Source organism: Poecilia formosa, unplaced genomic scaffold (genome assembly GCF_000485575.1).
Source record: "Poecilia formosa unplaced genomic scaffold, Poecilia_formosa-5.1.2 Scaffold145, whole genome shotgun sequence".
In the NCBI taxonomy this organism is placed as follows: Eukaryota; Metazoa; Chordata; class Actinopteri; order Cyprinodontiformes; family Poeciliidae; genus Poecilia; species Poecilia formosa.
In genome coordinates, this window is record NW_006800084.1 from 366,640 (window position 1) to 375,736 (window position 9,097).

The following is a 9,097-nucleotide window of genomic DNA, read 5'->3' on the forward strand; positions in this document are numbered from 1 at the left end:
GAAACAAGTGAATAATCTAAATTATTTTGTATTTGTGTTTTTCAAAAATACAAATTATTTTTTTGCATTTTCCAAAAAAAATATATTTTAATCTTAATTGCCTGAATTTTGGTGCATAGAAGCATCCACACTGCACAGTGCCACTACTGTTTACATTTTGATTCAATGTAATTATTAAATTAAAATCACTTTTTCAATTTTTGAGCTTAACTTTGCTTTTATCTGCAAATAATAAAATTGAAAAATAAGGCACAAACCACTGAATTTAAAAGAAAATTTGAACCTTGTGGCTCTTTTTTTATTGTTATTCCAGCTATGTAGGTCAGGAGTAAATATAAGAAGCACAAATGTCAAATCATGTTGTAAATGTCATGCCCTATGCGACATTTCAGTAGGTCTCAGTGGTTTTCAGTCTTTTTAAAAAGTAGCACAGCCACATATTATCCTCACACTTTATTCAACATTACGATTTATTCAGATCAAATACCAAAGGAGATGATTTTACATGATTTCCGAGAACCGTCCTCGTGGCCTTTGAGGTAGATTTATGCGTAATGTAAGGCAACTGTTTACATCACATTAAATGAATAAAAGCTGAATTATTTCCCACATTAAAACCAAAACTAGCTTTAATGTGTATGATTATTGGAACAGCAGCATGAGAACAGCAGGCTGCACATAGAGGGCAGTGTTCAATAAGAACAAAATATTGTAATCATGAGCACAATGCTAAATAAATTGCACCGGGTTCTCTTTCTAAGTGTGCATCTTCTAGTTGTGCATCAACACTTAAAAAAAAAAAAAAAACATCCCACTGTTACTCTTAAAAGTGCCTTTTCTCTCATTTCCTTGTAATTATCCTCTGAAGTATTCGTTGTCTCAGCCCAGATCTGATCTCCACGCTCCTTTCTATGAAAAGCAGTGCAAAACATAAAGATGTTTTGGTGCGGAAAGTCTAAATGATTTCAAGCTTGTGGCTCTCAGAAAGTCCACAGCTGACTTTGTGTTCATGAAATAACTTGACCAAGGCCTCCATGTAGAGCGTGTGATAGTGATCAACCTGCTCCTCAGTCGGTGTGACGCACTTTGGCACCGGGATCGGACTTCCAACTGAACAGAAATGGAACAAAAAGAGCTCAGGCTGTGTTGGCATCAGTGCTTATTATTTTGGTGAAACACTCACCGACAGTAGTGACCGGTTTCCTGAAGGGCAGCAGAGCAAAGCGCTCGCCGACGAATAGACACGGAGCAAAACCCATGACGTTTTTAAACAAGTCCTGCAGCCGGCGGCCCAGGCTGCCGTCTGAGAAAATCACCTGCTGAAAGAGTTCGTTCTCCCCAAACGAGTAAACGGGAACCAGATCTGCTCTGTGGAGAGTCGGCAGATATTACAGATGGTTTTCCCACTAAAGAAGTTGTGTTTTCACAGGATTTTTTTTTTTTTTTCTGTGTGTGTTCTCACCCATGCTCAAGAGCCGTCCTCACAAACCCTTTCCTCTGCTTCATGACCACTCTGTTGATTCCAGGAGAAGATGCTAAAGACTCTGCAGCTCCTCCAACCACAATCACCACTGCGTTTCCTTTCCCACTTTTGGAGAGGAGGTGGACAAGGCTTGGCTTGCTGACCGGACACAGGCCTTCATGCACAAACAAAGCGAGGCTGTCAGCAGGTCATCTAACGGCAGCGAACGATTCAAGGTAAAGTTGAGCAGCATTTTTTTTTTTCCCCACAGTGACTCAAAAATCTACCGGGTTCTTGCAAGAGTATCTTGGCTCCTTGGACATTTGGTACCATAAGATTAAAAATAAGAATTTTATTGATATTTTGTGTGACAGAAAAACAAGTTAGCCTATAATTGTGAAGGGAAGGAAAATGGAAAATCTGAAAAGTGTGGTGTGCATTTGTAATGAGACGATACGTTGTAAAACTACCTTACTTACAACGATTGCTGCAATTCTCTTTAGCTGTGTAAATCTGGAGAACGTTTTTTTTTTGTGCCAAGCATTATTGGTTTAATCAACAATTTGAACACTGATTTGAAAGTGTTGCTACAGATTTCCAATTGACTTTGACTGGGCCATTTTATGCATGAATATGTTTGGATCCAAGGCACTCCTTTGTAACTCTGGCTGATGGAGAAGGAGGTGGAAAGGTGAATAATGTTCCCTGATCGAGTAAAATTTAATCATCAAACTCCATCCTGGGAAAGAAAAAAAAATCCCACAGCATGACACTGCCATCTCCTTGTACTACTTTATGCTGCTGGTTGCTGTTATGTAATAGATGTAGATACCTGCGCTCATCAGGTATTCTCTGAAGAGTGGTATCTTGAACAGGCCTGCCAGTATTGCCAGTGTGCTCTTCACTCCGGGAAACGTCTCGGCGAAGCCGCAGCTCTCGGTGCTGAAGCAGGCGAAGGCTCCGGCGCACATGATGCCGTGCGGATGGCTGCCGAGGATGTAGTTTTTATTTGGACTCAGGTCTGCTGTCTTTACCAGCTGGAAACCAAACAAAACAAGACAAAAAAAAAAACAACAAAAAATGAAAATGTTTTTTCGTCGTTTCTCCGCAAGACCAAACTCACTTGAGTTGTATGTCTGACTGCATGGAGGTTAGGGGAAGTGATTCAAGCCAACTGGAGAGATTTCACAGTGAGAGTTAATGAAAGTATTATGATTGATGGCCACTGGGATGAATGCTCATTATAGGGACTTTTATCTGATAAATGTATCGTCATATCTGCTGCGATGGAGAGGCAGATAATCGCCAGGCTGGAGCTTTGTTATCATAATTAATATGCGCAGATTTCTCATCTCATAAAGGGGATTTTTGAGGGAATTTCTCTGAAAGAACTGGCATTTTGTTAAACATGTGCAAACCAACATTATGAAAATCAGGGATGGATTTTTTTTCCAAGTAAAAAACCAAACAAACAAACAAGTGATTCTTTCAATTTTGGCCCATATGATCTGAAGGTATTTTCTTCTAAATACTTTATTTTGTGGGGATTTTTCCTCAAAAAATACCAAAAGAGAACATTTTTGAAACAAACTCTGTTTCATTTAATTCATCATCCATTCAGAGAAAATAAAAATTTTCTGAGATTTTTATAATTCTTTGAAAAAATATAGAAATCCCTCAGAGATTTAGTTTCCTGTCATGTTGAAACTCATTCAAAAACTGAACACTCTGAGCTTATAGAGTAAAGCTTTGGTGTCTCGACTCTGTTTGAAATGTTTTACACATGCAGACAAGCGTCAACCAAACATATTCGGTCGGGAAAAGCTATCTAGACCATATGCTGAACATATTAAACGTGGCAGTGCTGAATTAAACTCACCTTAACTGGAAAATACTCTCTGAACTGCAACCAAACCTTCCACTTCCTCACAAATGCTGTTCTTCTGCCCCCTGGTGGACATATGGAAAGTTGTTAGAGGCAGGACCAACGTAATTGAGACATTAGAAGTCTAGGAGTTGTGACAATACATATGTCAGAATAATTTAAGTGATTTAAAGTGAGCATACAGGCGAAAATGTAAAAAAATAAATAAATCTGGTCTGTCAGTTTAGGTGGACAGCCATGTTTTCAGATCTTACTCTAATTTCACACCCCTGGTGGCTTTTATTAACAATAATCAGGCAAAAAGTTAGTTTTGACCACAGGAGAGAAAACAGAATTTTTTTTTTATAAATTCCACAAACCCACGTCTATGATTTTTACCTCTTTCCGGAGTTTGCCAGTCATTCACCATCCATATGAAGTAAAGAGTGGGCAGCGGCCACAGAGACGTAAACATAAGATACACCATCAAGATAATGCAAGCCAGTCCTGCAGAAGCACAATAATCCAGCCATATTAGCTCCACTTGTTGGGCATTCTTTGTGAATGTCTTCATAAAGAGTCAGTAGCACAGTGCTGCTGCTGCTAGATGCAACAAAGAGTTAAAAAAGAGAGATTGTTTAAGATGGCCTTACCTAAGAACAGAAAGCTTAGCACCCACTGCAGGACGCTTACAGCCTCTAAAAACTCCTTCAGCTGGGTTTTTTCTTTCACCATTCTTGCGACCTAGAAGGTCAGAGCAATAATTTTCACCAATCGATAGCATTTTAAACTTGGCATGAATTCAATACGGTTTATGGGTCTTGGCACACCATATTTATGCTTGTAGGAATTAATTCAAGATAATAGAAAGTATAACAGATCTCTTTATGATCGAAAAATGATTTTCTTTTTTCTTTTTGGTAAACAGCAGCACAACTTGTGTACCCAGCCCTCCTTGAGGGACGAAATAAACTCCTGAATGGGTATGGCATTCAGCAGCCTGGTCAAATGACTCGTTCATGAATGAGCTAACAGGCAAACTCGCGCACGATTATTCATTTGCTCACAAATAAGGCTTTTACGAGTCGGGCCGGTCCGACCACAGAGGAGCCCTGGCTAGGTGCCAGCGTGGCAACGTAAAATACCTTTTATGAGCATTCTGCTTATAGCATAAAAGCCAGTACTTTACCTTACTGGAGTTTATTCCGAGGGTAATTTAAATGGATGAGTGTGCGGTGCTTCCAACCACAGTTCACCACGCTGCACTTTGACCTGATCACCTATTGTGAGGCTGCTGATAACAAATCCACTCCCCCCGACACTTTGACATGCACGCTGTTTCTGAGATAGAGACATTGCAGGGATTTATAGCTGGGTACTTTGCATTTTGGATCCTCAGAGCATCATCAGAGGCATGCACTGATTTTATGATTAGATTAGTGGTACTTTACTGTGTTTGGTCTCTCTGGCGAACACCCTATAGACCAAACAGGCGATCAAAAAGATTACATGGTAACCTATTCAATCCAAAAGAATCCCTGTCACTGTCAACATGCTGTTTTTCTCTAATCTTAAGCTAAGCCTGCTCTTCTTTTAGTAACATGTTACAAATAAGGCTTGCTCGGTGTGTCTTTCTTGTGTTTCTGGTTGTTCCTACCTGATTTTTTTCTAACGTAGGTATAATGAAACTCAGACCATCCAGCTGGTGTGTTCACAAATGATCAGGAATTACAGGAAGTGAAAGTTTTCCACCCACTGAAAGAAATGTAAAACTGAATGGAAGCCAACAGCGGGAAAACAAACTACGCCAGCATTATAAACACACTAATAATGTTCCAATAAGATTTATTCTTCAGACACGTGAATGTAGAAAATTGTATGCAAATGTGCTCCTTGTTCACATTTCCTGATATTTGTTCTTCATGTTAAGTTTCATGAATATGTACTTCCTGTTATCCTTACTGCTTAGTATGATCTACAGAAATCCAAAATTCTCCAGCTTTTAAAAGATATATTTTCATTGAGTTGTGCTCTTTGGGTGATATTGTTTTTCGTTTCACTCTAAGTAAAGTCGAAATGCTCCTCTGCTCTGCCGCTGAATATCTTAACATCACTCTGTTCTCCTCTAAAGAAGGCTGTGATTATTTGAAGGCTGTGAATATTTTTGCATAAAATTCCTTTAGTTCCTCCACTGGGGTTTTCTTTAATGTTGTACATCATTTTACCTTTCAATGTGTGCAATAATTTTTATTTATCTTTTTGTGTTCAACTGGAGAAGGCTGTGATCATGAGTTTGTCTTGTGAACCATCCCTGATATTTGACAGTTTCTCGATAACGCCAACGCTGTAAACTCTAACTTAAGACGGCTTCTAAGAGCAGAAAGTTGCTGTGAATTTATAGAAATGTTTTACAATCCATTATAAATCATATTCTTAGGCATCATGCTGGACAATATTAAACATGCTTGTGATGGCCAAATCCATGGCCACACTCTGAAGGCAGAAGTCGGTAACTCTTATGCACAATTTAGTTTTCATAATTTATTTTTTTTCATTCAAATACAACACTTTAGTTTCAGTAAAACATTTATTAGTTGATTTGGATACATTTGTTCTTTATGTTAGCGCGCACATTTAGTTAGCACGTGTATTTATATCAACTTTAAAGTTTAATTTGTTTGCAACTAACTTTGTTGGTTTTTTGCCGGTACTTACCTGCCTTGGAGTGGCCAGACAAAAGATGGATGCCAGGGCTCAGCAGGCTTAAATGCTGATTGGACTGCACCACTAGTTCCTGCTGGCAGGGGAAATTTGTAGTTTCTTTATTTAGATAAGTTTTGTATTTACGTAAATATTAGTATTTAAACTTTAATATTTTTGATTTTCATTTTTTGGGTTTTAGTTTAGCCAAACTTAGCTGTACTGTTAGTTGTTTTGTGTTATTTGTAATTGTATTCTGTTTAATTATCCCTATTGTGTCTTAATTGGTCTGATCAGCCAGTATATAAACCCCTGTGTGTGTCGTTTCTTTGTTAGGTCAGTTATGTTTGTTTGAGCAGCCAGTTTGTTTACATTTTTTGCCTGAGTTCAGTTTTGTTTCTTTGACCTCTTATGAGCTCAGTTTATCCTTTGTCATTTATAATCTTTGGGTTAAAATAAAAAACCCTATTTTTCTAATTAATATCCTGTGACTCCTTCTGTTTTTTAACTCTGTCCATCACAATGCTGCTGTAAAGGCGTAAACAGATGTCCTTTTATTCATGGGTGACTACTCTCACCAGGAGGGACATGGGGGTCCAAGCACAGATTTTATGCGTAATTTTCATTTACCTCCATCCATACATACGTTGTGTTCTGGCTAAATATCCCGTGATTGTTCGTACAGGAAATAGCAGAAATTATTTCTGTAAGCTAGATCCAGCTGTTGTTGACTATGTTTCACACTTTTTCAGTGAAATTGGGGCGGGGCTTTGGTGAGGCCAGTCAGGAAGTCATCGTTATTTACACTGATTTAACATCCTGTTGTGTTCGAGTTTCAACCATCAGCATAAGCCTGAGGCTTGTCGACGGCTGGTGCAGCTCAGCTTGCTAAGGGTCAGTTAGTTGGGGTGTATCTATAATTTTGATCCCGTATTTTTTATTTTTTTTTAAATATGGAATTGATTTCAAAGACAGTTGAAATAAATCATTAACGGAGATGACAACCTGGAAACTTCTGACTGACAACTGGGGTCGATTTAGCTCATTGATTGGTTCGTGTTTCAGGAAAAGCTTATCTACATCCAGTCTGACATTTTATCATGTTACAACCACAAAGTTCAATCTTACTTCATAAGTCAGTATAGACGGATGCATGGGTCATGTGCAGTTTTATTGTTAAAGCCAATACTTTTAATTGTAATCTCTTCTGATCTCAGCACTTTTTTTTGCACTGCCTCCCACTTGTGGTGAACTGCAAGCAGGACTTTCTTTTGCTTTCTTTTAACAGTGGGTTTGTTTCTGAACCACTTCCGCATTCGTGAAGCTTAGAGGTATAGTTGTGAGTTTAGTTACCATCAACGTCTGGCTACTTCTCACATCGTGCTTTTATGTCAAGATTTCAGCTCTGAAAAAAATGAAGGGTCCACTGAACCCCATTGAAAACCTCCCGGTTATTCCACCAAATGTTGATTTCTGAACTCTTCCTGAGTTAAAACATTAGTACTGTTGTTTCTAAATTAATATGAGCTTGTTTTCTTTGCATTATTTTTTGTTAGTTTGACCGTTTCTCATTTAAATGCTAATTTTTTTTCTTGGAATTTCGGAAACATGTTGTCAGCAGTTCATAGAGTAAAAGAACAATGTTCCTTTTACTCAAACATAAACCTATAAAGAGTAACATCAGAGAAACTGATCATTTTAAGTGGTCTCTTACTTCTTTTCTAGAGCTGTATATTTGACCCTTATTTTCACACCACGTGACGTCAGTGATGGTCCACCCAAAATTATAATTTGTAACAATACTCATTTATTTTATTTATGTTTTTCCACGAAGCACAGAGTTTAATATAAGTGCAGAAACACGTCTGATGAATCCGCCGCTATTATTAGTAGAAAAACAGCAGCATCTCCCCACAGCTGGACCCAGTGCCCCCTCTGACGCTTCCCCCCCACCCCCTCCTTCCGAAAACACAAGCAGTCGTCTGCTCTGAGGAAGTAGCCCCGCTGCATGAATATTAATATAAATGCAAATGCACGGTGAGGATGCCCAGCGCCTCAGCCAACGCAGCGCGCTGATGTCTGCGCATTTTTGTTTTGACGTTTTTATTTACCCCTCTCATCTTCCTCCTCCTCCTCCTCCTCCTCCTCTTCCTTCTCCTCTTCCTCTCTGAACCGTCTGAACTGAACTGGAAGCATGGCTCCTTTTCCCTCGGAGTTGTCGGAGCCTCGCCGAGGATCTGTTTGTGTACCTTCGCACTGAAGCGGCATCATGGGCTGCGCGCAGACCGCACACCGGCCAGCCTCCGCCGCGCCTCGGCTCCAGTAGAATACACACAGCGCGCTGTTTGTTATGAAAATGGAAGAGGTTTCACGTCAGGAAAAGGCGTCAGTCCGGTGATCCGCGTCTGAATTTCGGATTTTTCGTCCCCACGTCAATTGACACATCTGCGATTGGATTTTCTCCCTTTCCCCCCTGTCGCTTCTGTCTGCCAAGACAGCTGTGTCATCAACAACCGGCGTGGTTTTGTTGTTGTCTGATTTTTTTTTTTTTTTAACTCCCCACTCTTACGAGTCTGGGCAACTGGATAGAGCCTCTGCGCCAACCAGATCCTGACCTCTCCCAGGTACGTATCACACCTTTATTATACTACCAAGGCCCGTGTTTTGCTCCGTAAATCACCGCATCACCTAACCCACATAGCCAGCTGTCAGCGTCCAAATGCGCCGTCCGTGTGTGTACCTTAAGCGGAGGAGAATTTGTGGCTGGATGGCGCAGAGACGTCGGGCCTAATTGGTGATTTTTAAAAAAAAAAAAAAATTTGTTATTATTTTTTTTCACGCGTAAATTTGAGAATCCGGGGCTGACAGCGAGCCCGATGTGTGCTCACAAGCCGGATTTTTCAACCTTGAGGACTCGCAGCCTCTGTCGGTAGAGATACGGGGCCTTTATTTCTTGACAACAGAGGGAAGATGTGCCAGCATGATCCCCGCGCAGCGCTTTTTTTTTTTTAAAAAAGAGGGAAAACGGTCCAACAAATTTCCCCCGACTTGCTTTTTTTTTTTTTTTTTTT

The 9,097-nt window shown here is 39.8% G+C and overlaps 2 protein-coding genes across 3 annotated transcripts in view; one reads left to right on the plus strand and one right to left on the minus strand.

Moving 5' to 3' along the window:
- Nucleotides 1-438: 438 nt before the first annotated feature.
- mogat3b (monoacylglycerol O-acyltransferase 3b) lies at nt 439-7,336 on the minus strand. 2 transcript variants are annotated; one of them, XM_007563141.2, is made up of 8 exons: nt 4,516-7,336; nt 3,980-4,070; nt 3,726-3,833; nt 3,342-3,412; nt 2,295-2,499; nt 1,463-1,637; nt 1,184-1,368; nt 439-1,110 (listed from the first exon to the last, which is right to left on the minus strand). In XM_007563141.2, the coding sequence occupies exons 2-8, from the start codon at nt 4,059-4,061 to the stop codon at nt 956-958; spliced, it is 981 nt and encodes a 326-aa protein (XP_007563203.1). In that variant the 5' UTR covers nt 4,062-4,070; nt 4,516-7,336; the 3' UTR covers nt 439-955. The 2 variants fall into 2 exon arrangements, with proteins under 2 accessions (XP_007563203.1, XP_016532471.1); XM_016676985.1 differs by having other exon boundaries at nt 3,980-7,336.
- A 654-nt stretch (nt 7,337-7,990) lies between these two features.
- The window catches only part of nyap1 (neuronal tyrosine phosphorylated phosphoinositide-3-kinase adaptor 1), a 34,013-nt gene continuing 32,906 nt past the window's right edge, over nt 7,991-9,097 (plus strand). The window contains exon 1 of the mRNA XM_007563142.2: nt 7,991-8,650. The gene's annotated coding sequence lies outside the window, so the exon portion shown is untranslated. The remainder of the gene's footprint in view (nt 8,651-9,097) is intronic.

Bases quoted from the DNA above. Each gene is read 5' to 3' on its own strand.
- mogat3b (XM_007563141.2), bottom strand. From the start codon at position 4,061: ATGGTGAAAGAAAAAACCCAGCTGAAGGAGTTTTTAGAGGCTGTAAGC. The intron at 1,638-2,294 runs GTATCTACATCT...TTGTGCATGAAG, and splicing joins AGAATACCTGATGAGCGCAG to GCCTGTGTCCGGTCAGCAAG. The intron at 1,111-1,183 runs GTGAGTGTTTCA...ATTTCTGTTCAG, and splicing joins GAAACCGGTCACTACTGTCG to TTGGAAGTCCGATCCCGGTG.